At 44.8% G+C, this 22848-nt stretch overlaps 1 protein-coding gene across 15 annotated transcripts in view; it reads right to left on the bottom strand.

The window, feature by feature from the left end:
* NUGGC (nuclear GTPase, germinal center associated) overlaps nt 1-20960 on the bottom strand; it is a 47749-nt gene extending 26789 nt beyond the window's left edge. For 3 of the 15 annotated variants that reach the window (XR_002647527.3, XM_089912765.1, XM_022594979.3), the window contains exons 1-8: nt 20712-20959; nt 14808-14893; nt 10788-14702; nt 10058-10166; nt 8793-9015; nt 8107-8337; nt 5384-5593; nt 380-555 (exon numbers count right to left, since the gene is read on the bottom strand). Coding sequence is in view for 14 of the 15 variants with exons in the window: in XM_089912765.1 (XP_089768891.1) it covers nt 380-555; nt 5384-5593; nt 8107-8337; nt 8793-9015; nt 10058-10166; nt 10788-10938 (1100 nt within the window). In the remaining variant the exon portion in view is untranslated. The other 12 variants (XM_022594972.2, XM_022594974.3, XM_089912771.1 and 9 more) reach the window with 12 other exon arrangements.
* Between the last annotated feature and the right edge of the window lie 1888 nt (nt 20961-22848).

Raw genomic sequence — 22848 nt, 5'->3', positions numbered from 1 at the left:
GGTACCGGGCCAGACGGTGTTATAGGAAGTGCCCACTAGCTGTGGGGCGTCTACACTTCCCATATCTGGGGGGACGGGCAGGTCCACCACTCTGTAAAATGCCAGGAGCTGCTCTTTGCATCTCAGACACCTGAGTGGTGCCCCTGGAGCTGTGTAGAGCACAGCCTGTTGGGCGTTAAGCAGCTGCTCTGGAAGATTCCCAAGACAACCTACCCAAGGGTCCTGATGTCCCAGGAAATCACCCAGACTTCTCTTTTAGCCCCAGTGGTCACTTCCCTGAGTCCGAAATGCCCATGAGTCAAAGCTCTGTTGTTACTGTAATTACGGCAGTCAGGACCCATGGAGGAAAGCCCGCATCCCTGTAAGCCCAGCACCGTACCTTAGGTATTCCGGCAAGTGTAGCTTGTCGGTCTTGGTGACCACCAGGGCCATGTCCCTGCAGAACCCCCTTTGGCAGGCTTTGATGCTCTCGTTCAGAAGGTCTTCATGGGCTCTCCCTCCAGAAACTCTTTCGATGTCACTGATCAGCCAGATCACTGAGCATTTATCAATGGTCTGTGGAACATGACCATAGCATGTTTAAGAGCATAAATGGTGCCTCGGTTGTAGAGCATGTGCTTCCTTAATGTACCATGTCTGTCCTCGATGCCCTGCCCCGACTCTCTCTCCAACCCCACCTCTCATCCCTCCCCACCACATTCTTTTAGGCACCAACCATACGAGCTTCTTACACTTCCTGGGATGTAAATTGCTCATCTATCTCTTGGGCCCTTTGCCCTTGCCGTGACCTCTGCTTGACGTCCATTTGCCATCTGAGACTGCCAAGGGCCACCTGAGGCTAGCTTGGCCACCTCTACCTCTGCATCCCACAGCACCTGGACTTACCTGCCACAGTACTTCTCAGGCAGAACTATTGTACACGGTCGGCACTCTATACCCCTCTCCCCCTCTTCACCCAGACTGTGAGGTACCGGGTGGGAAGGGGCTGCACCTTTCAGCTTGGAATCCACATCACCTCAAGCACAGTACTTGGCCCACAGTAGAGGCTTCAGAGATGTTTGTGGCAGTAGTCATTGATAGAATTCAAGAAATCAGACCTCCAGTTCCAGATCCATCACGGGCTTGATTTACCTCAGCTGTCCTCTAGGGAAAATTATTGTTCTTCCAGAGCTAGTCCTGGTCATGATCTACCCCAAAGCTGTCACCACAGGGCATCATTTTGATGTCTGGCTGCCCCTGCATATTCAGCATACTACCACCAGGTGGCAGCAGGGAGCCAGAAACCGCGTGATTCAAGTTGCAAAGGCCAATTGAAATTGCAACCTGAAATTGCAACCTACTCATTGATCACATATGTATTGCTTTAGCTAATATGCAACTTTCATGTGACAAGCAATACTGTGTTGCCTTGTGACATTTCTCTGACTGCATTGTTTCACTCATCTCGCCATATAAGTGAAAAGCTGGTCCATCACCAGGACTGAGTTTGTGTATGGTTCCTCAGAACAGCACTTTGTACAAAAAGCTGTGACAAGTTTGCGAGTTGCTAATGAAATCATTATTTGCTTTATACTAATGGTTCTTAACTAGTGGAGGTTCTATACCCCAGACGACGCTTGGCAATGTCTGGAGACATTTTTAACCGTTTTGACTTGAGGGGGCACTAGTGTGGGTAAAGGCCACGGATGCTGCTAAACATCCTACAATGCCCAGGCCGGGCCCCTACAACAAAGAATTCGCCGGACCCAAAATGTCAAAAGAGCTGAGGCTGAGAAAGCCTGATCTAGAGCAGGGGGTTTCAAACATGTTTTTAATGGTGGAGCCTTTTTCAAATGAAATCTTAGGAAGAATTCCAATTGCCAAGCTTGATTTTTAAAAATAGAACTGCTATATTTGAATTGGGGGTGGAGGGTTTGGAGTCCCCACGTGCTCTGTGTCCCGCACCCTCTGCCCGTGAACCTCTTAGCTTCACGGATCATTGTTATGAAAGCATCCATCTCAAGTGTCAAACAAACTTCATTGTTTTATAAAGAAGGTACATAACAGGCCCCAAGAGGCAAAGGATCAGCTTAAGGCCACCCAACTATGGGTCCTGAACTTCCTCCCCTACATGGATGGACTCACATTCGGGCAGGAAAATAAAACCAATCGATCCCTCCCACTTCCCAAATTATAACCAATTTAGGGATGCTTCAGATTATTCCATCAGGCTGTGGAAGATGAAGCTCCTCCTCTAGGGCAGGGCCTCTTTCACTTTTATATTCCCCTGGTCCTGGTAAACTACAGGTGCTTAATAAATGTTTATTAAAAGAGAAGAGAACTGCAATCATAAAGGTTGCAGTGGTTAAATTTCAGGCCCTACACAAAGCTCCCGACTGCCAGGATTTGGTAAAATTAGAGTCACAGAAAACACCGGAAAAAAGCCGATCTATAAGACAAGAGCCAGTGGATTTGGGAGTGGGTAGGATGGCCCCCTGCCGTCGCCGCCCTCCTCCCTTCCCACAATGAGAATGGGCCTCCAAGAGGTCAGGTGACTCAGGCAGCACGCGGACGTCTGAGCTCTTAATGGTTTTAGTGTAGGGAAGGTACTGCTGGGCAGCTGGGGAGGTGGGGGCGAGGCATCGTGTTCTGCTCTCCCTGGAAGGAGGGGAGTCTCTAGTAACTTCTCATGAGAGGATATCACAAAACCACAAGCACGGAGGGGAGCTGCGACCAAGCAGAGCAGCCTGGGGGCCATCACTTCGCTTCAGCCCCACCTCCTCAGAGCTCCTCTGTTCTGAGCGGCCTTTGATAAGCTGCCCAGTGTACCTGAACTGGCAGCAGCCACGGCTCCATCCTGTGAGCGAGGCCGGCCACCTCCTCAGGCTGTCGCTCCCTGGGACTGGCCTGGAACTAGAGGAGGTTGGCGATTCCACTCCCAGAGCTGAAACCCTGCAGAGACAAAGGCTCTCCCGGCCAGGCCTGAGCAGACCACCAAGGGTGAAGGATGCTGGGACTGCCTCCCCCTTAAAGAACTGTTAGGGGATGTCCTGGGGGGTGAGAGACAGAGTCTCCGCTGGAAAGGTAGGAACCTGCTCTCTGGTTCAAATTCTGCCACTCAGTAGATGTGTGGTCTTGGGCAAATGACTTCCCATCTCTGAGCCTCCATTTCCTTATCTGTAAAATCAGGGCATAGGCTGAGTATCTGTAAGCTGTCATCCTGATCTTTATTGGAAACCACAGTCACAAAGCTCCCCCGGCCCACAGTCATTCGTTTAGCGCAAATCTGCTGAATTTAAAGTCTACCTATAACAGAGAAGCAGTGGGCCCGCAGTGAGTTTTTCGGCAGCCACTGCACTGATCGTGACTCACAGACACTGGCCCTCCTTCCCAGTCCCTTCTGGCTCTGGTCCCGTGCCCCGTGTTCCCTCCCACCCTGCACTCCTGAGCTCCTTCTAAGACGCCCTTTCTTTCTCTGTCACTCACCCGAGTCCCTCCTGTCCTCCGAACTTCCCCAGGAAGCATGGTATTAAAGCCCACCCCACCTTTCCCAGGCTTGGCTTCTGCGCCTCTCTCCATCCTTCCCCCATGCCCTCAGCCCTCTGGGCTCCGCAAATACTGCAAACGGTGCTCAGGGTCCCACTCCCACCTGCCTCCTCTACGTGGTGGAGGCTGAGCATCTGTATCCACTCTGAAGCCTCACCCACCTCCCAAAGGAAGTCATCACCTTGTGCTCTCATTTTTAAGTAACGGGGTTTGTTCATTAGTGTGTTTCATTCCCTTCTGGACTACGAGCCTTCCAAGGGCAAGGACTTTGTCTCCGTCCGTCCAGAGCCTATCATAAAATTGAGGAGATGCTCAGTGGCTGTTTGTTGAAGGAATGAGCTCTCTGGTTGGAGGTGATTTCGACTTTTGAGAGCTCATAGCTCCTCGTGCTTCTCTTACATCATTTTCTGCCACGTATTTCGTCATCTGCGTGTTTCATTTCTCCTAGCAGACTCTAAGCCCCTTGAGGGAAGGCTCTGCTTCTCATTCACATTGTTTTATTTTGTTTTCGTCTTTTTAGTTTTAAAGATAATACATGTTCAGGCAAAATATACAAACAATACAGAGGTGTCTGTAGTAAAGAGCTGTAGGAAACACAGAAGCTGCTCTTAACAGTTGGGTATGTATCTTACCAGAAGGCAGGATCTGACTTTTGCCGTGCATTTGCAAACATTACACACACACACGCTTCTTAACATATAAGGTCATGTTCTGTACCTGTTCATTCACTCTTCATTTTGTGTTGTTTATCATGTAGGATATAGTAGAGGTTGACAGCAGAGAGGCTCTTGAGCCTTCTTGCATGGGTTATGAGCTATAAAATTAGCTCAGCTCTCATTATTATTAGCTATAATCTTTGCATCCTCAGTGCTTAGTACATAGTCTTACATATTGTATGTGTTTGATGAACAGAAAGCAAATTAACAAAGAGATAAATTCTTTAAAATCCCCCAGCATCTTATCACTAGGTACAGCTCAAACTGCCCTAGTGCTTAACTCTCTGGCTGCAGACACATCTGGGGGTGGGGGGGGTCCGATCAGCTTATGCTCCATTTGCTGGGAATTGAACTCCTACCTACTTTCATCTCAATGACCCCCTTCAGGCACAGCTGACTAAACTAGGGATGGATACTTAATCCAGAGAGAGTTGATCCTTAGCTGGGTGGTAATTGATCAGATTTTCCTTCTGAGGAATTTGAACTAAAAGACATAGAGACTATAGTCAGACAGTGATAGGCACAGGAACAGCAGTGTCATTCAGAGACGCAGCTAAGGCGGTCCTGTTCCACAACATTGGCGCTAATGGCTAAGGGAGAAGCAGGACTCAGCTGACAGATGCACAAAGAGAAACAGGGTCACAAGAGACCAGGCAGAGGATGAGCGAGAAAATAGCAGCTTCCAGCCTGATAGGTGGTCCTGGGGCCTGGCTGTGTCTCGTGAGATCCTTTGATAGCCTTTTGATTAACCCTTCTTGACTTGGGATTTGCTTTAGTGAGTTTCTCTTCCCTACAACCAAACATGGGAGCAGCCTCCTGGTTCCTTGGTGCGTGGCTATTGGCTTCTCTGCTTTGTACCCAAATCTGGGCCTCCCTCTCCTGCTCTGTCCTTGTTTCCTCTGCTCACTCTTGGACAACTTTATTGCTGGCCCTTTTCATCTGTCACATACTCATGATTCCTCCCTCCCCAATTTCTCTGGCCAACCATATCCTGCCATTGCCCTGAGGCTTAGAACGTGGAAGAATTTAACTCCGATGAGCTCATAAAATCCTGTAAGCGGAAAGCAGAGCATTCTTTGCTGCTTTAGAAAGGGTGCTGGAGTTGAGGAGAGAGGGAACAAAGCCATAGGAAAGAGAATCACCTTTCTCCACATCTCGTCCCTCTTGCTGTTGAAGTCGCCTGTGCCTGGAATGTCCACCAGCACAATGCCTTCTGGAATCAGCTCCGATTTGGGAAGAGTCACTTCCACCAGTTTGATCAAGGGCCAGATTTGTGTCTCAGCTGATCCTTCATCCCAGCCTCTCCTCTGAGTCCGGATGTAGGGGTCCAGCTTGAGAGACAGCTCTCCTGCCTGAGGAAGAGGGACAGGTAACAGGTCACACACACCAGACATTCTCCCAGCACATCTACCCTGAATGGACTGTGACTCAGTTTCACCAAAGGTCCACTGAGAAACGTGAAAAGCAGCACCTGGGCAACAGGCACCAGGAGGCCTCAGATCCAGCCTGGAAGGGTCTAGACTCAGAACCAGAAAGGACGCTGGAGATCAGGAAGTTCAAGTTCCTTAACTGACACATGCAGAAAACAAAGTCAGTTAGAACAGGCTTCACTGGATAATGAGTGTATCTTCTAAATTCCATTCCAGTTCTAAAATTAATGGAAGTCATATGCAATATTCTAAATTTGAGAGAGAGGATTCTTCCCACATGGTTAATGTGAGCATGTTCATTACCAGAAAGCCCTGACTGTGGAAAATGGATAGTGAGATGGTGAGCATATTTTCCAGATGGAAAATTGAAGTTGATCTTCAAAAAGATTTTAAAAATTTATCTTCCAAGTACCAAAAAAATATATTGACATATAGGCATTTCCAGGATGTTTTCGTGATGGTGGGTGAGATGGGGGATCACCCTTAGCCTGTTGTTTTTCACGAAACATATCTTGGTACCATGACATCTTCATGCCAGCTACTATATATGGCAGCGAATCTCTATGGGATACTTCAGGGGAGAGAAGATTTGGGATGCACGGTAGTCATTGTTAATAAATATCTACAGAATGGTCCTGAAAGAAAGATAAAGTAAATTCTTAAGAGAGTTGAGATTAAGTCAGAGGATTTGTTGCAATCTGATTTAATTGCAGGGTAGGGGGTAAGAGGTTTCATCGATTCTAATCGAATCACAGGAAATTGTGAGAGAGGAAATGATAAAAGTTCTTTAAGATATTTTGATTAAAATATAAAGGAGATACAAAAAGAGCAACATAAAAGAAAAAGCACGGGCTTTCTGTAAGAAGAGGGCTCCACTCAATAAACTGGTGGAGGCGAGTCATGCTGGGAGGGAAACTCAGATTCTCTCACCCCAGCCTACAATCCCTGACCCAAACTCTGAATTTGTACCCTCATTCATGGAGATGTTAATTCTGTTCCTCTTGTTTCCATGGGTAAATTCGTAACACCGGGAAGGGATATTTCTAAATACAGAGTAGTGAAGAAATGAATATTATATTGATACCGTGGTGTAAGTTGTGTGTATTCAGATAAAGTAGCCAGTTTTATCATCATTACATTTCTTTGGACGTGCTCGGTCTGTGTTTTAGATATTAGGAGCATAATGCGTTTTAACTATAATAGCCATTTAAATATAAGAAATGGCTACTACATTTGTTCCATTTTCTAGATATATAAGAGCTAAGTGCCTTGAAAGGTTTAATTCATTTGACTTCTAAGTATGCCTGGTCAAGTATTTCCATTTTTTTGAGAGAATCAAATATATTAAATTTGAACTATAAAAAGAAATGTTGATTAATTATGTAAGTAGCATTAACTTTGAAAGGAGGCTTTTCTATGGTAAACTTAGGAGATAATTGAACGTTAAATTTTAGAAACAGGTGTAAGTAATTGTTCTTGTTTCATACAAAAATTGCCAGATTTACAAATGGAATAACAATATATTAAAGGTGAATTTTCAGATGCAAGAAACACTAGGTTTTTAAATGTACAACATTAATAAGTTACAGATTAGTTGCCCATGTATTCTGGTTTCATTTAAAATTGAATTTTAATTTAAATAAAATGAATATTGATCATAAAAATGAAGAGGGCATTGTTCTACTAGGTGCACATCCTGCATCCATCCTGCCCTTCACCTGCACCAGCAGCATCCTGACTGTGTGTTTATTGTAGAAGGCAGTGGGTTGAGATTGGTCTCAGCCAATCTTGGCAAGTCTGCTTCTTGTTTTTTCTAGACTCTCCTTCAGCTCAGAGAGGCCATGTGACTCAGTCCTGAACAAGAAAGTCTACATGGAAATTTGTTGGGTGTGTTTCTAGGAAAGCTTTTACTTCCCAGTGAAAGAAGAGATGTGGTTGGTGCCACCTTTTTATCCATGTCTTCCTTCCATGAAGCTAGCTGTGAAGTCCAGCACTTCAGTAGCAATTTTGTTACAATGAGGCAACAGATGTGGAAGGTCAGGGGAACCAGAGAGATGCGGCCATGGTTGAGCCACTGAACCAACCCACAGACCCAACTGCCCCCAGACTCCTTATGTGAGAAAATGAATAAATCCCTATTTGTTTAAGCCATTAAAAATTGGGCTTATTTTTTAAATTATTTGCCACCAAAAGCATCCTTAATTAATCTTCAAGTAACTGTAAATAGTCTTTCCTGTGAACAAAAACTCCCCATTCAGACACTAAAAATTCCCATTTGACAGCCATAAATAATGAAAAACCACTTTCTCATGGATACTTCTGATTTTGGTATCAACTTATTTCCAATAAGAACACTGTGCCTTGCGCAAATCCCCTAAAGGGATTCAACTGTTATCCTTGAGACTCATGAAAAGATAAAGACGTTCTGAACCCACCTCTTCCGCCTTGAGGGTGATGACTCTGGAGGTGGGGATCTTTCCTTTGGGCTTTGCCCTTAGTAACTCCTCATAGCTCTTCCTTTCCACCCCGTTTCCATAAACCATTTGTAGCTTCCAAATGGCTTCCTCCACTGCATCGTCCCTGTCCCAGGCATCCTCTTCTTCTCTGCCCAGCTGCTCAGGCCTGTGCAGGAGTTTCGTCAAGTTCTTCAGCTCCTGCTTCCACTCCTGCCAAGGCAGAGTGGGGGCCAAAGCCCCCCAGGACACAGATACAGAAGACACTGACAAAGAGAGAAATCCATCGTCCCCGTGGAGGGCAGGGGGCTGCATACCCAGGAAATCTAAAATCACCTAATCCCATCAGGGATCATCTAATCCAACCCCCAGGTTTTGTCCATGAGGAAACAGGAACCCAAAGAGGGAAACGTCCTGCCCAAAGTCCCATAAAGAGCTGAGACAGGACCCACTAGAACCCCCATCTTGCTCTGTTGGACTTTCTCATTCTGTACTGTGTTCTTTTCGTTTAACGAAGACGTGAGCTATATTTACAAGGAACATAATGTTAGTCTCTGAGAGGGGGCGGGAAGGAAAGAAAAGGAAGAAGGATGAAAGAGAAGGAAGGAGGAAGGAAAGGAGGGAGAGAGGGAGGATGACAGGGAGGGAGGGAGGGAGGCAACACTTACCTGGTTGGAGAGTAGGTGGATTTTGGCTTCATACTGCTCGCAGCAGCCTGAACTCACTTGAACAATACATGATGTACATATACTTTCTCCAGACACTGGCAGAAACATGGCTTGCTGGATGATGGCATTGATCAGGGAGCTCTTCCCAGCCCCAGTGCTTCCAAAGAATCCGATGTAGATTGGGTCCAGTGATGGTTTTTCAATCAAGGCAAGAAGCCTATTTCTAGATCGATTTAAAAATGCTCATTGTCACGGTTATCGAAGCATAGTGGGGAGATCATCAGAACAGAACACAAAACAGCTGAGTTCTAGGGACTTCCCTGGTGGCACAGTGGTTGGGAGTCCGCCTGCCGATGCAGGGGATGCGGGTTCGTGCCCCGGTCCGGGAGGATCCCACGTGCCGCAGAGCGGCTGGGCCCGTGAGCCGTGGCCGCTGGGCCTGCGCGTCCTGAGCCTGTGCTCCGCAACGGGAGAGGCCACAACCGTGAGAGGCCCGTGTACCAAAAACAAAAACAAAAACAAAAAACAACTGAGTTCTAATCCTGGGCAAGTCACCGCATCTTTCTGAATCTCTGTTCTCTCCCTGGTCAAAGGGGAATATTCATCCCTGTTTACTATACAGAGTTGTCATGAGGATCAAACGAGATTATGCACAAATACTTGGTAATGATAATTCTACACAAACTCTACAATGTCTATATAGATATGAGGTCTCCTTATTTGTGTTCCATGGAAATGACATGGTCTTGATCTTAGAAATAAAGTTTATGCAGAGGTGAAGTGTTATTAGGAGCAACATGAAGAGTCTTACTGGGTGGGAGATGCGGCCTTGACACCACTCAAGTCCTTCTAGTGAGCTGGGCACAGGCCATTGAGGGCACAGGCTCAGAGTCCCACAGCCTGGGCTGGATTCCAGGCCCTTTCACTTACCAACCGTGTGACCTTGGTCAATGTCTTGGCCTCTCAGAGCCTCCGTTTCTGCAAAATGGGGGTGATAATAATGGCTCCTACTTTATAGGGGTATTGGGACACTTAAACGAAATTTGATATATATAAAGTATCTAGCAGGTCACCTAGCAGCAGTGACAGCTCAATGAATGGTAACTATCGGAAATAACAATAATGGCCCGTAGCTACAGAACTTGTTGGCTTTCTTTGCTCTGTTTTTAATTGAAAATTCCCTTTCATTGTTGGAGAAAAGCACCTACCACCGCCTAAGGAAAGACATCCAAGTAAGATCTGATGGTAGCTGATGTCAGACTCACATGAGGTACTTGACACCATTAGGGATGCTGTCATCCAGGAACACAGACTGAATGAGTTTCTGGTAAGTGTTGCTCAAAACCCTTCTCGTCCGTGACTCCAGTTTTTCATCTGGAATCAACAGAGATGTATTAGCCGGGACGTACCTGGCAGGGATCAAGTACTTGGTCTCCACAAGAGGAATCTGCTCAATATTACAGAGAAAGTAAAAAAAAAAAAAAAAAAGAAAAAGAAATGAAAAGCCAATTAAACAAGAGAACAAGTTATCTGACATAAGAGATAATAGCTTGTGGGACAGCAATCATTGATAATGAGGGCATCGCATGAAGCCAGCCTGCTCTGAGGCTCAGTGTAACAGAAGTCACATAGGCTTCACCATGGGCTGTAGCCCTTCTAGATTCTTCTCTCCTGTGGTCATAAAAAGAAAAAAAAAATGCAAGGACATCATATAAATACCCATGAAAGAACCAAAACAACCATTTTTCATTCACAGTTCTAACCAAGAAGAGATTATTTTTGTAACAAGCCTCCTATCCAGATTCTGAGAGATAAACTGTCATATTACATTATCTCTGCAGAGACTAGGAGGCCTCCTTTTTTGGATCGGGATCATTCGGAGATGTCCCATCCTGCTTCTCAATGTAACCTTCTCTTCCTCTGAGCCTGTTAACACATTTGGAAAAGAACAGAGCCACATTAAAACAAGTGGCAGAGCCCTTTCGTGACACTCACATTCCTTAAGGGTGCTTTGTTCCACAGAGGGAAACGCTCGGAACCGCTGGTCTCGATCTGACCGTCTTCTTTTTTTCATTGGTTCTTTAAAGAAATCATCATCAACTAGAGATAAACAGAGCTTATATAAAACTATAGGTCTTGGGGGCATAGTATACGGCTGACCTTTAAACTATATGCAGATTTTTGACTTCGAAGCAGGGTGCGCTCTAACCCCTGCGTTGTTCAGGGGTCACTGTGTTTGCCTGACCTCTATCGATACACAAACCCAAAGAGTCTAGGAGGACCCCTGCCAGCCCTGGATGTCCGGGAGCTCATTTCAGAAGCAGCCCTGTTGGGCCATTCCTAATTCCCAGAGTCCCAGGACTCTGCATCTAGTTCCAAAACGCAGAGTCCAACATATCTCCCCCAGAAAATAAGTTGAAACGACATAAAAAGTTCCTGTTTGGGAATCCTGAGAAGACAAAATGGCTCGATATTCTTCACCAAGTGCCAAGGGTGTAAAGAGAAGCCCAAGATGGCTCAGCGTGGGGGTGGAGAAAGGCCCCTAGGAGATCTTTTCAAACAGGGAAATTGATTGGGAGCAGAATCAGAGGAAAGAACAGGCCACGTGACCACGGCAAATCTCTTCTTCTCCCGGAGCCTCAGTTTCTTCATCTGTAAAATGAGTCAGCTGACAAAAATATCCATATAAGTAATACAAGCGTTTTGGAGGGTGCCCTCCCAGTGGACATCCTTCAGAGGTTAAATTGGGGGGCTTTCCTCCCACTTCCTCACTGAAAGACATTAGCAGCCACTTCCTTACATGGGTGAGAAAAAAAAAATTGCCAAGAAGCAAATCTTTGTAGTTCTGCAGAGCTTTATTCACTTTAGTGGCTTCCATCAGTTATGAAGTGAAGAACTGGAAGGGTCCATAAACCTCAGGAAAGGGTGTAACCAAAACTGTGTGTTTGGGTGAGTTTTAGAAAACACTCCCCTGGCAGGATTCACCTGGTTAGAAAGGGGCAGTAGGTGGGGTCTTTGGAGTCAAGATTGTTGGAAATGGTTCTAACCCAGTGCCCCTGGGGCTGGCGTGGGCCTTAGGAAACGACCATGAGGTGACCTGGAAAAACAGGTGACCCCAAGAGTCATACTCTCTAAGCTCATAAAAGGGCGTGAGGCCTCCAAACCGAACATGACACAGGGTTCATACTCCTTCAAGAACCACAGAGAGGGAGTTTCGCTCAGGGACCCAGGGTGGCAGCCTGAGCAGAAGGCCCAGCCTCTGCCACTGGCCTGCGGACGCGGGTCTCCCAGATAACTCAGGCGGCCTCGGCCTCGCATCTTCCAGCACAGATTCTGCTGTGTTCTGGAGCCAGTTCACACCCCACAGAGTACTGCAGCACAGCCTGAGCTGTCTGCCAAAGCCCGAATCTCCGCGCCCTCATGCTCACACAGTGACAGGGAGTTGAGAGAACTTGTCCTTAGACCCTCTCTCTCAGACATTCTAACTTTACGAGTGAGCTCCACTCAAAGAAGTTATCCTGGCTCAGTCTAAGGACTGCCTTAGAAACAACCAAGGGGTTGCTGGCTCAGTGGCTATGCCGGAGTGGAATGGGCAAAGAAGAAAGAAGAACATGCCACTAGTTAGGGAGTTTGGGATGGACATGTACCCACTGCTGTATTTAAAATGGACAACCAACAGGGACCTACTGTATAGCACAGGGAACTCTGCTCAATCTTACGTAACAACCTAAATGGGAAAAAAGAATTTGAAAAAGAATAGATACATGTATCTGTATAACTGAATCACTGTGCTGTACCCCTGAAACTAACACAACATTGTTAATCAACTATACTCCAATATAAAATAAAAAGTTAAAAAAAAAGTGGAGCCAGATAAGGTTTTCCAAAGTCCCCAGATTATTTGATTATAATATGCAAATATCAATAGCTAACTTTAATAATTTAGCTTAAGTAAGGGAATACACTGTAGGTTAAACTTTTGAACCTAGATATTGATAGTAGGGGGGGTGACAGAATCACAGGATTTTACATTGGAAAACAATGTAAAATATGTATGAATTGAGATGTAGAGTTCCAGAGAGATCAAGTGACTTGTTATAACGGGCACAGAGCTAGCAAATGACACAGCAAGAACAAAAAGCCAAGGATGTAAACTCCAAGTCCAATGTTTTTTGACACACAATTACAGTCTTAATACTTTAAATTATTATACATTATGGTTTAATATTGTGGAAGATGTCTGTAACTTATTCTTCTATTTTATCCATGATCTCAGAGTGTGGAAAAGAAAAACATTTAGAGTTATAAATATGTCATGACTGAAGCTATCAAGTGAAATTCTAGAAAATCTGCCAATAAGTTTTAACAAAATAAAGCAAATAATTTTTAACCATTAAAAAAAAAAAAAACAACATGCAACTTGGGCCCCTAGGCCAGCGGCCAGTGGCCAGCGGCCAGCTGAAGAACAATTTAGTACATGTTATAAACAGTGTCTTGGAATTCCAGTGTGTTTCCACCCTGCCTGTGGAAAGAAAGTAAAAGGATGGAGGGCCTTGATCTTGACTCTGTAACTCGGGAACTCTCTTGTGTAAACAACGTTTGCACAGTATCTTAGCCACATGTACCAAAGAGTCTCAGTACAGCCCATGTATCCTGGCCTTTATTTCAATTTTGTAAAGACTGGCAATTAATCTGATCAAAGTTTGGAAGCTTATTTCTCAACTAAAGCAAACGCTGAGAAGTCAGATAAAACAGCAAGGTTTTAAACTTTTCCTTCAATTTCTAAAATGAAAAACCACATGGAAAGGAAAAAGTACTTCATCTGGGATTTAAACCACTTAAGGGTAGTGGTTTTACATTAAACTGTAACCGGAGTGAATTGGTGTGAACTGGCCACATTCATTCGTCCCTGTAGTTGCTCAAGCACTCCCTCGCCTTTTCCAGCATTTTACACTGATTTATTCGAAGAAGGGCAGAGGGGTGAGTAGGAGCAATCCAAAGAAGTCTACCTTAGTCTCTGCTGCTGTTGCTTCTTGTTGCCACAAGGTGTCGCTTTTGACAACTGCTCTCAATACAGGCTCTGTGTTGATCCAGACCGTTGCCAGCACCTGCCGCAGATCTTCCCAGCAGAACGCCCCACGCCTTCAGGGCTAACCTCAACCAAGGGGTCCCCAGAGTTGCAGTTCCTTCAGTTTTCATGCCCAGCCACGTCTCAGATGCTAGCACTACCCCACTGACCCAGAAACACTGATCCCTTGCCCTTAAAGGAGTTCATCCCCAGGAGTGAAGCAATTTTTCCTCTTCAATTCTCAAAACACGAAGGATGTGATACACCCTGCTTTCTGCACATAGGGGTTACTCCCCTGCATCTTCCGAGGGAAGGTTCCCTCCTTGTCTCCGGGGGCCCTACACCCAGCCTTCTAGGAAGGGGGGCCACCCTCACAGACTCCAGTGTTGTTCACCCTACAACTCTCCTTCTAAGGAAAGCACCTGCAGTGATTCCAGGGGCTCACCTTGCCCGTTCTGAGAGGGCTACCCCCAGAAAACCCAAGATGGTTTCCTGGAACCTTCTTTTAAAGGAGAGGGGATCACAAATGTAACTGCTGGTCAGACAACCCACTGTACTATGAATGGGGTATTTTAGTTGTTACTGAAATAATTGATGTCCATTCACTGTTAAAAATGTGTCGTGAGAAAGCAGCTTCTGAATAAAGAGCAAGGAACAATGACCGTAGTTCAATACAGTCTCAATACGTTTGCCCTTGATTATATAATGGTAAATAGTCCCCATTCATTTCATCAGGTGATATTGTAGGGATGTTACCTGGATGTGGCTCCTGACCCACACAATCTTCAGTTTCTGCCATTTCCTGTGTGTATCACCTGCTTTTGTCCACTTAGAGCGTCAGCCTGAAAAAACATGCACGCAAAGTACAAGGGTGGAGGTGGGAGGGGTAGACTGCAGAAATTGTAAATACAAAGAAAAAACCAAAAATAACATGTAATTTTGCTTACACTTTGTCTCCCCAGGTAGATTCCAAGCTTCTAAAGGGCGGTGGCCATTCTAATTTATTTTCAAATCCATCACAACAGCGAATTCACTACACATTGGTTTAAATATGACAAAAATCCATGTTTGAGTATTGGTTTTCAACAGTAGTTGTATCCGTAGAACTTTAAACTGAAAAGACTGAGATCTTTAAGGCAACTCACTCTGAAAAGAGAATAAACCTCTAGTGACCAGACCCTTGAAGGTGAAGTTATATAGCTTTGCTGCTTTGGGAGACATCGGCGCCCCCATCAGGTAACCCTTGAACTCCTTTGCCAGTGATGTCGAGTCCCAGGAGGTCTCAGCAAGTGTCTGGGAGCTGGATGGAATATTTGATACTCCTGGGGCCCCCTGGAGTTGCCCTGAGTGGGGGAGGAGAGGTGCAACAACTAGGGTCTCTGGATCTTCCTCACCAGCCCACCCAACACTTCAATCAGGAAGACACCCCTACTGGGGGCTACGAGAAGCTCCACCTCATGGGGCATCTGCGGGTGGCAGGGTGGGTGGAGAGAAGGAGAAGTGCTCCAAAAGAAGGGCCAGATCCAACCTGTCTCTAGTCCCGGACACACAGGCTTGGGCACAGAGGGAGAAGTGGGTCCGTAAAGGCTCAGAACAGTGGGCCCTGCTCCCCTGGCGTTTCTTTGTCCCCACACATTGAGGAGAATCTGAGGGACACAAGTTGGGGGGCATCTGTGCTTCTTCTCCACTTCTGATGTTGCTATTTGGATCACTCAGCCGCGTAATTCAAAAGCAGAGAGTCACCAGCCCTTCTGAAATATGCAAAAGCCCACCTGACCTGTCAACCCCGACTAGACCCACAGGCCGTTAGTTGTGGAGACGGCGCCTCGTTTACATATTACCCCCAAACAAAAATCACCACTCATCAGTCGAAAGAGCCTCTTATTCTTAGTTTGCATCATGGGTATCAAACCAAACAAATGGTTTCTGTACTTGGTGGGTTTTTGTTGAATGTGGGGTGAACCGTACTATGTACAAGGTCCTGAGCCTTCACTAGAGCTCCTCATATCTCCGTTCTTCATCTTGAGCCTCCCTCTCAGACCACCCCAAACTCCTTGCGGTCCTCCGAGGCAGGGAATCCAAGAAGAAACGTGCTTCTGTGTAGGGTACCCTCCCCCTCTTCTTCCTGGTGAATTCCTACTCTTTCTTCAAGATCTTGTTTGAGTATTTCCTCTGTGCAACTGTGTCCTGATTCCCATTCATTCCCTTCTTGTGTCACCACTGCTCCAAGGACATCTGTGCTATGATGCTTGCTATGCTTCCTTTATGTCTCTTCCTCTTTACTGAACCGTGAGCTATTTCAGGTCATAGTGCATTGATTTCAATGCTGCATTTCTATCATGAAGTGCAATGACTGACGTTAATGCTGAATGACTGAATGAAGGAAATCGTGGTGGGAAGCTTTTGATGAGATTCTATACCAAAGGATGTTTTAAAATCAAATTCATTTTGATAGGACTGCTCCATAGGAACTGAGAATGCTCGGCTTGAGGAAGGGAAGACACAGGCTAAGGCAGAAGACAGGGAGAGGACTTCGTAGTGGTCTTCAAATACTTGACCTTAGAGCTGCATATAAAAGATGGACGATGCATGTTTCCAGTGGTCCCAAGCAGGGAGAACTAGATCCACTAGGTGTAAAGTATGAGAAAGCATATTTTTGCTGAACATTCTCTGGTAGTCAGAGTTGTCCAAAATGGAATGTAACAAATTTTCTGCCCCAGAGGTGTCTAAACCTTTACTGGTACAGCAACCTAATAATAGCATTGGACTAGATGGATTTTAAGGCTTCTTTAAATCCCAAGATGCTGTGTTCTTGCTTGAAATGGTCACCAGTAAAGCTGGTGGTGGGAGGGCTCTACGAGGTCACTAAAATTCATGAGAGTTTCCTGATTGGAAATGCTGAGTTAGAAATGCTAAACCGCATCAAAACCTAGGCGAGTTAGGAGGAAAAAATATGGTAATGTCATCAATAACTTTAGATGAGGAACTGGGAATTGCCCCTCAGAAAGAGATCTGTTGTTTTCTGAAGACAGCAGCTCCATGAGCCATAGTCACACAAAATGTTAGGCATCATATCACAGTGGGCACTGGAAACAAAACAACATGTGTGGTCCTCCCAGGGGACAGATCCACTGTAGGCCTTCAGGACAGCTTATTCTGCTAGTCAAATGCCAGGAACAGTTAGAGAAGCCGGATGAAGCCCCAGAGAACTAACAAGTTGCTAAGTGTTACCACCATTTGAACACTGAGATTAAGGCCCTTCAATCCAAGACGGAAGAGGGCTTGGAGTACAAGCAGACGTGTTCGCCAAATTCTAGAATATGGGCAGTTTTGGGCTCCCCAGGGTCACAGGACTTTACTGATTAAATCAACAGTGCACAGTGGCCAGCAAGGGTTATTGGCATGTAACTGTCTGGGGTTAGATTGGGTTTAGCTGCTTGCAATGCACACCAAACCATGAGCCTCCCACTATAAAGCATCTATGGTACCAGTATAGGAGTAATGTGTGACCCCTAACTGAAATTTGGGGAAACTGGAAATTATTTGAGTTGTGGTTGTGGTGAATTCTGCTTCATTTATTCCTTCTGCCAATGTTCCAACACTGGCAGAAAGGGCCCATTAGATTGATAAACGAAGACACCGGAAAATGGAAAGGGATCGTTTACTAAAAGGCTGAAGAGGCAGAATGAAATAAATGCCAAGCACTTACAGAGGAAAACCTATAGACAAACATATCAATTAATAGGAGATAGTGTGGTATAGCCCCTCAGTATATAGCCATTGAGTTAAACTAAATGATATGGTGGGAAGGGCATTAAGCTTGAAATCAGGTGTGGCAGTTTCCAGTTCTGGCTTTGCCAAAATCAGAGGAGCCATAGGACTTGAGACCCATCATTGTACCACTCTGGGCCTTAGCTTTCCCATCTATAAATTGAACTAGTCCTTAAGGTGCGAATGTTCTCTGATTTAGTTGGGAGCCAAAAGGATTAAGTTCTTATTTTGAAACGTCACTTGCCATGGAAACCAAGACTGTTACCAATAACTAGGGCTCCTGTGTCATCAAAAGCAGCACAGCTGAGATTATGGTCATTTCAGGTTCATTTTGCTTTGAAGAGCAAAAGACCCATAGTCCTTCCTCAAATTATGTTGGGCTCCACTTTCCACCAAAGAGAGGTAGCAACGATGGTATATTTTGTGAAAATTTGTTTCTGTAGAGGAGCAGTTGAAAACGTACAAATGTATTGCTCACACGGGCAAGCTTTTTATGTGTGGTTTATTTCACTTGTATTTCAACTGTGTGGTTAACAGTTAAGTTTTTCTCTTAGTACTTATTTACATTCGTGTGCACTGAGCCTAAGAATAGCATCTTTTAAATGAGACTCTCTGCATATTTATCTAAATGTGGGAAGGTTGCACAGAACCAGTTTCCTGTCAAATAATTGTGACTATTGACACCTTTTCTTGCTTCTCTTGCTCTCCTTTCCTTCTGTTTGTGTTTGCTTACTGCCTTTTTTCTTAAGAGAACATAACAGAGGTGACACAAATGCAATGGTCACTCCTATACTAGAACAGCTTCATGTAGTGGAATTAAATAATGCTCTTGAGCCCCTTCTACAGATTTGGACACTGAGGCCCAGAGAGGGGAAGGGACTTGTCCAAGGTAACGTAGTGAGTCCAAGTTCCGTGTTCTCTTCATTCCACCAAGCAGCCTCTAAGTGGTACTATTTAAACAAAGTCTCTGGAGCTTAAGAGTAGGAGAATGAGGGAACAGTGCCCACAAATGAGGGGCTCCCTCTAATGCATGATGAAGGCATTCGGGGAGTGAAGGCTGTTGAGTAGCAGGGAGAGTGGGAACTTGATAAAAATTGTGCTTAGGGGCTCCAGCTGAAGCTACTGTCTGCAAATTCTTCAATGCCCTCAGAAGAAAACAAGCCAGACTGTGTGCGGGGTGTGTGCGTGTGTGGTGAGGTGGGGAACGAGTAGTACATTTCACTGCCTTCAGTCCGTGTCCGAGGCAAACTGCATGTGTTTATTAAGAATGACAAGCGTCCAGGTTTCTTCTCCTCCTTTAGTCAGAATCTCATCCCACCTTCCCTTGCTTCCCATTAACCCCTCCCGACATGATTCTTGTTTTCCTTTCATTTCTGTCCCCTATCCACCATCCCAAGGTAACACTGATAGGAAAAAATTTAAATGCTTCAATTAGCAAAGTTCCTTGAAGGGGCATTTTGATCATTAACATTGGTTTATGCCCCACTTTTAACAAATGTGGGAAGTGCTCAGTGCTTAGTAAACACTGAATAAATATTTGTTGAATGAATGAGGCGTGTCATTAATAATGGCAGGAATTATATTCATTCATTCAATAAATATCTGTTGAGTGTCGACTGTGTGCCAGGCACTGTTCTAGGTGTTGGGGACACATCAGGGAAGAAAATGGGCAAGGTGTGCCCACGCCCAGAGCTTATATTCCAGACTGGGAGTGGTGTAGTGGGAAGTACTCAGGTTTTGGAGTTAGAATGCCTGGATTTGGAGATCCTGCTCTGGTATTTCAATGTAACACTGAACAAATCACTTAATCTCTCTGAGCCTCAGTTTATCAAAGTATAAAATGAGAATTAAAAATACTTATGTCTGGAGTTCATCGTGGGGACTAAATGTGACATTGCATGCATAGTTGGTCTACAGACACTTATGCATCTGTACAAATGTAATTGTCTTTCAGAATATTTGGTGAAGACAGTTAAACACGAAATCAGTACGAATATTTACCCAGGCAAAGTCTATTTATTTTGGGGGGAACAGATGCCACCTTAATGATAAACTGACACCCCCATTCTTGTCCCCATTGACCAGTCGCCTTGAAGGTTCTATGCACTTGGTAGAGTCTTGTACCCTTCTCACAGGGAGGTAGCTGAAGAATGAAATAAGGGCAAGGAGGAGATCCTAAATAAAATGATGGAATGTTGATGACGTTTAGGATTTATCTCCTTTCTGTTTTTAAATCTTAAATACCTCTGGTGTTGGCAAAATTTCCTAGCCACTTTATTGGACATTGCACTGCTCTTCCAGACTAGGTACATTCCAAAGGAACAATTTAAACACGTTAGCTTAGAGGCAAAAGTGAAACAAGGGCCTTCAAACCCCCAAAGGAAAAGAGTTCTGTTTTGAGCATTAATGCATCAGCAAACGTGTGCAATATCAGAAGCACAGCCCTGGGAGGCAGATACAGTAGAGAAGGCATTGGGATGACACGCCTCCATCCTTCTCCCCCAGGCGAATAGGTCAGTAAAATAAGCAGACATTTTCATTACGTACTTTATCAGATTCTAAGGAAATGAACTTGAATCCTCTCATATTGTTTCCTCAAACTTGCCGAAGTTAATGAGACTTTTAACTCTGTAATCTTCCTCCCTAAACTCATAACGCCAGTCTAATCCTGAGAAAAAAAGGACAACTCTCAATGGAGGTAAGCCCTACAAAATGTCTGACCAGGACTCCTCAAAACTGTCAAGGTCATCAAAAACAATGTCACAGCCAAGAGGAGCCTAAGGAGACATGACAACTAAATGTGATATGGTGTCTTGGATGGGATCCTAAAACAGAAAAAGGACATTAGGTAACAGCTAAGAAAATCTGAATAAAGATAGCCTTTAGTTAATAATAATATTATAAATGTTGGTTCATTCATTATAATAAATGCATCATACGAATGTAAGATAAGAGGGGAAACTGGGTGTGGGTTCTATGGGAACTCACTGTACTATCGTCTCAATTCTTCTATAAATCTAAAGCTATTTTTTTAAGCAACCATAAGTTACAGCGTAAATTGCATAAGAGAAACAACTTACCAGACGTCACTTTTTCTGCTTCAGCTCCAGGATTCCCAAAAGAAGACAGTGGCAGCTTCTTTGCCTTGGTCTCGGTATGTGGAACCAGCCAGGATATAGAGCCCTTTGTAGCCACAGTCACAAAGCCACATTTACCAATAAGCAGAAGTGAAACTAATTTGTCATCTGAGGGCTATTTATGATGACTTCCCCCCTCAGAAACTGATTCATGCTATTTGCCTCTTTCATTTAAACTTAAATTGTATGTGAACTGGGGCTCTTATATTCTTTCTTCTCTGCCCTATCCCTACAGGTTAGTCATTTTTCCCTTCCAAATAGATTGCAGGATCCATCCTGCAGCATTCTTTCTTTGAGGATGAGAATTATTCAGATGGATCTGACTTACATGAGCAAGAGAGGAAAAATGCCCCCGTCCCAAGAGAGACAAAGTACTCATTTCCCTCCCCCCGCCAAATACAAGACAACTGGGAGAGATGGATAATATGAGATGATGAAGATAAACTGATTCTTGATACACAATCTTGAAATTTACCGAAACCCATACAACATTGGATTGTTTGATTGTAGAAATGTCATACAGTTTTAAATAACTCTTTCTGGAACTTAAATTTTACATCCATATTTAAAAAACAAAACAGAAAAACAAGTATTTTTAAAACGCTGTCCAGGAGAAGAAAGCAGAACCTACTCCACATTGCTATATCTGACAACCCAAAAAATCACATCAAGTACAGGGGAAAAATATGGTTTTTAACCTTCAGCTTCAGGTAGTGTTTGACCCTCAAAGACAGAGTCAGTCATTACTAGGATAACCCTCGGTAACTGTAGGTATGTTTTTAGTCCAAAGTGGGGATTCAGAAAGCAAAAAGGTCAAAAAGAATGTGGTCTTAAAAATTGCTTTGAACTTTTAGCAAGATGGCTGCCTTATCCATAAGAAAACCATAGAAATACCAATATAAAGTTCAAAACAAAGAAAATCAGCGTGAATAACATCGTTAGTGTTGGATCTACTTATCTCTGGGCAAAATCATACCTTATATTCATGACATATGTGCTGAGCTCTCCCTCTACTGGCTGTTTCTCTGCTTCAACAGGTAACTGTATTCTTAATCAGAGGTGCTACTAAAGTACCTAATAACTGACATTAATTTTGGTCCTTTTTTTATATATATAAATTTATTTATTTATTTATGGCTGCGTTGGGTCTTCGTTGCTGTGCGCGGGTTCTCGTTGCGGTGGCTTCTGTTGTTGCAGAGCACGGGCTCTAGGCGCGCGGGCTTCAGTAGCTGTGGTCCGAAGGCTCTAGGGCACAGGCTCAGTAGTTGTGGCACACGGGCTTAGTTGCTCCACGGCATGTAGGATCTTCCCGGACCAGGGATCGAACCCGTGTCTCCTGCATTGGCAGGCGGGCTCCCAACCACTGTGCCACTAGGGAAGCCCAATTTTGGTCCTTTTTAAAGCTGCCTGGGTCCTTGACACCTGCTGTTGGACATCTGAACGCTAGGTCCTGAATGCTCAGTTAGAAGTTTGGGCAAACTACCAGGCTGAATTTTTATTGAACTCACTGGAACCACTGACGCAATTGAAAGAGAACTTCCACAGAGCCCCACCATCACACCCAACCACCTCTCAGGATCTGCATCACCTGCTCCGCCTTCCAGCCTGTAAATGGATGAACTACCTACGCATGTGCCCATCAAAAGCTAATCCCTTCTCATGTGCACCAGATCCCACCCCCTCTCTCCAACCGCAGGACGAGGTACTTTCCCTTCTTCATTCATCAGCTTTTCACTCTCCACTGGATTATTCCCATCGGCACACAAACATGCTGTTATTTATTCCATTTTAACAAACATTCCCTCTGACCCCGGTTTCCCTGCCAGCTACTGTCGCATTTCTCTGTATTTTATGGCGAACCCCCTCAAGAGTTGTGTCTAAACTTACTGTCTCAAGTCTCTCTCCTTTCAATCATCAACCCACTCCAGTCAAGCCTTCACTTCTACCATTCTGTGAAACTGTTCTTGTCAAAGTCCCCGGTGACCCTAGTTAATTTTCAACTCTCCTCTCTTCTTGACCCATCAGCCGCATTTTACCCAGTGGATCACTCCCTCCTCCTTAACACACTTTTTCCACTCGG

The sequence above is a fragment of the Delphinapterus leucas genome, chromosome 6, assembly GCF_059928025.1.
Source record: "Delphinapterus leucas isolate spDelLeu-1000000601 "Yukka" chromosome 6, BTC_Dleu_Yukka2, whole genome shotgun sequence".
Lineage (NCBI taxonomy): Eukaryota > Metazoa > Chordata > Mammalia > Artiodactyla > Monodontidae > Delphinapterus > Delphinapterus leucas.
Note: the sequence above shows the minus strand (reverse complement) of the source record. Positions and strands in the feature narration are given on the sequence as shown.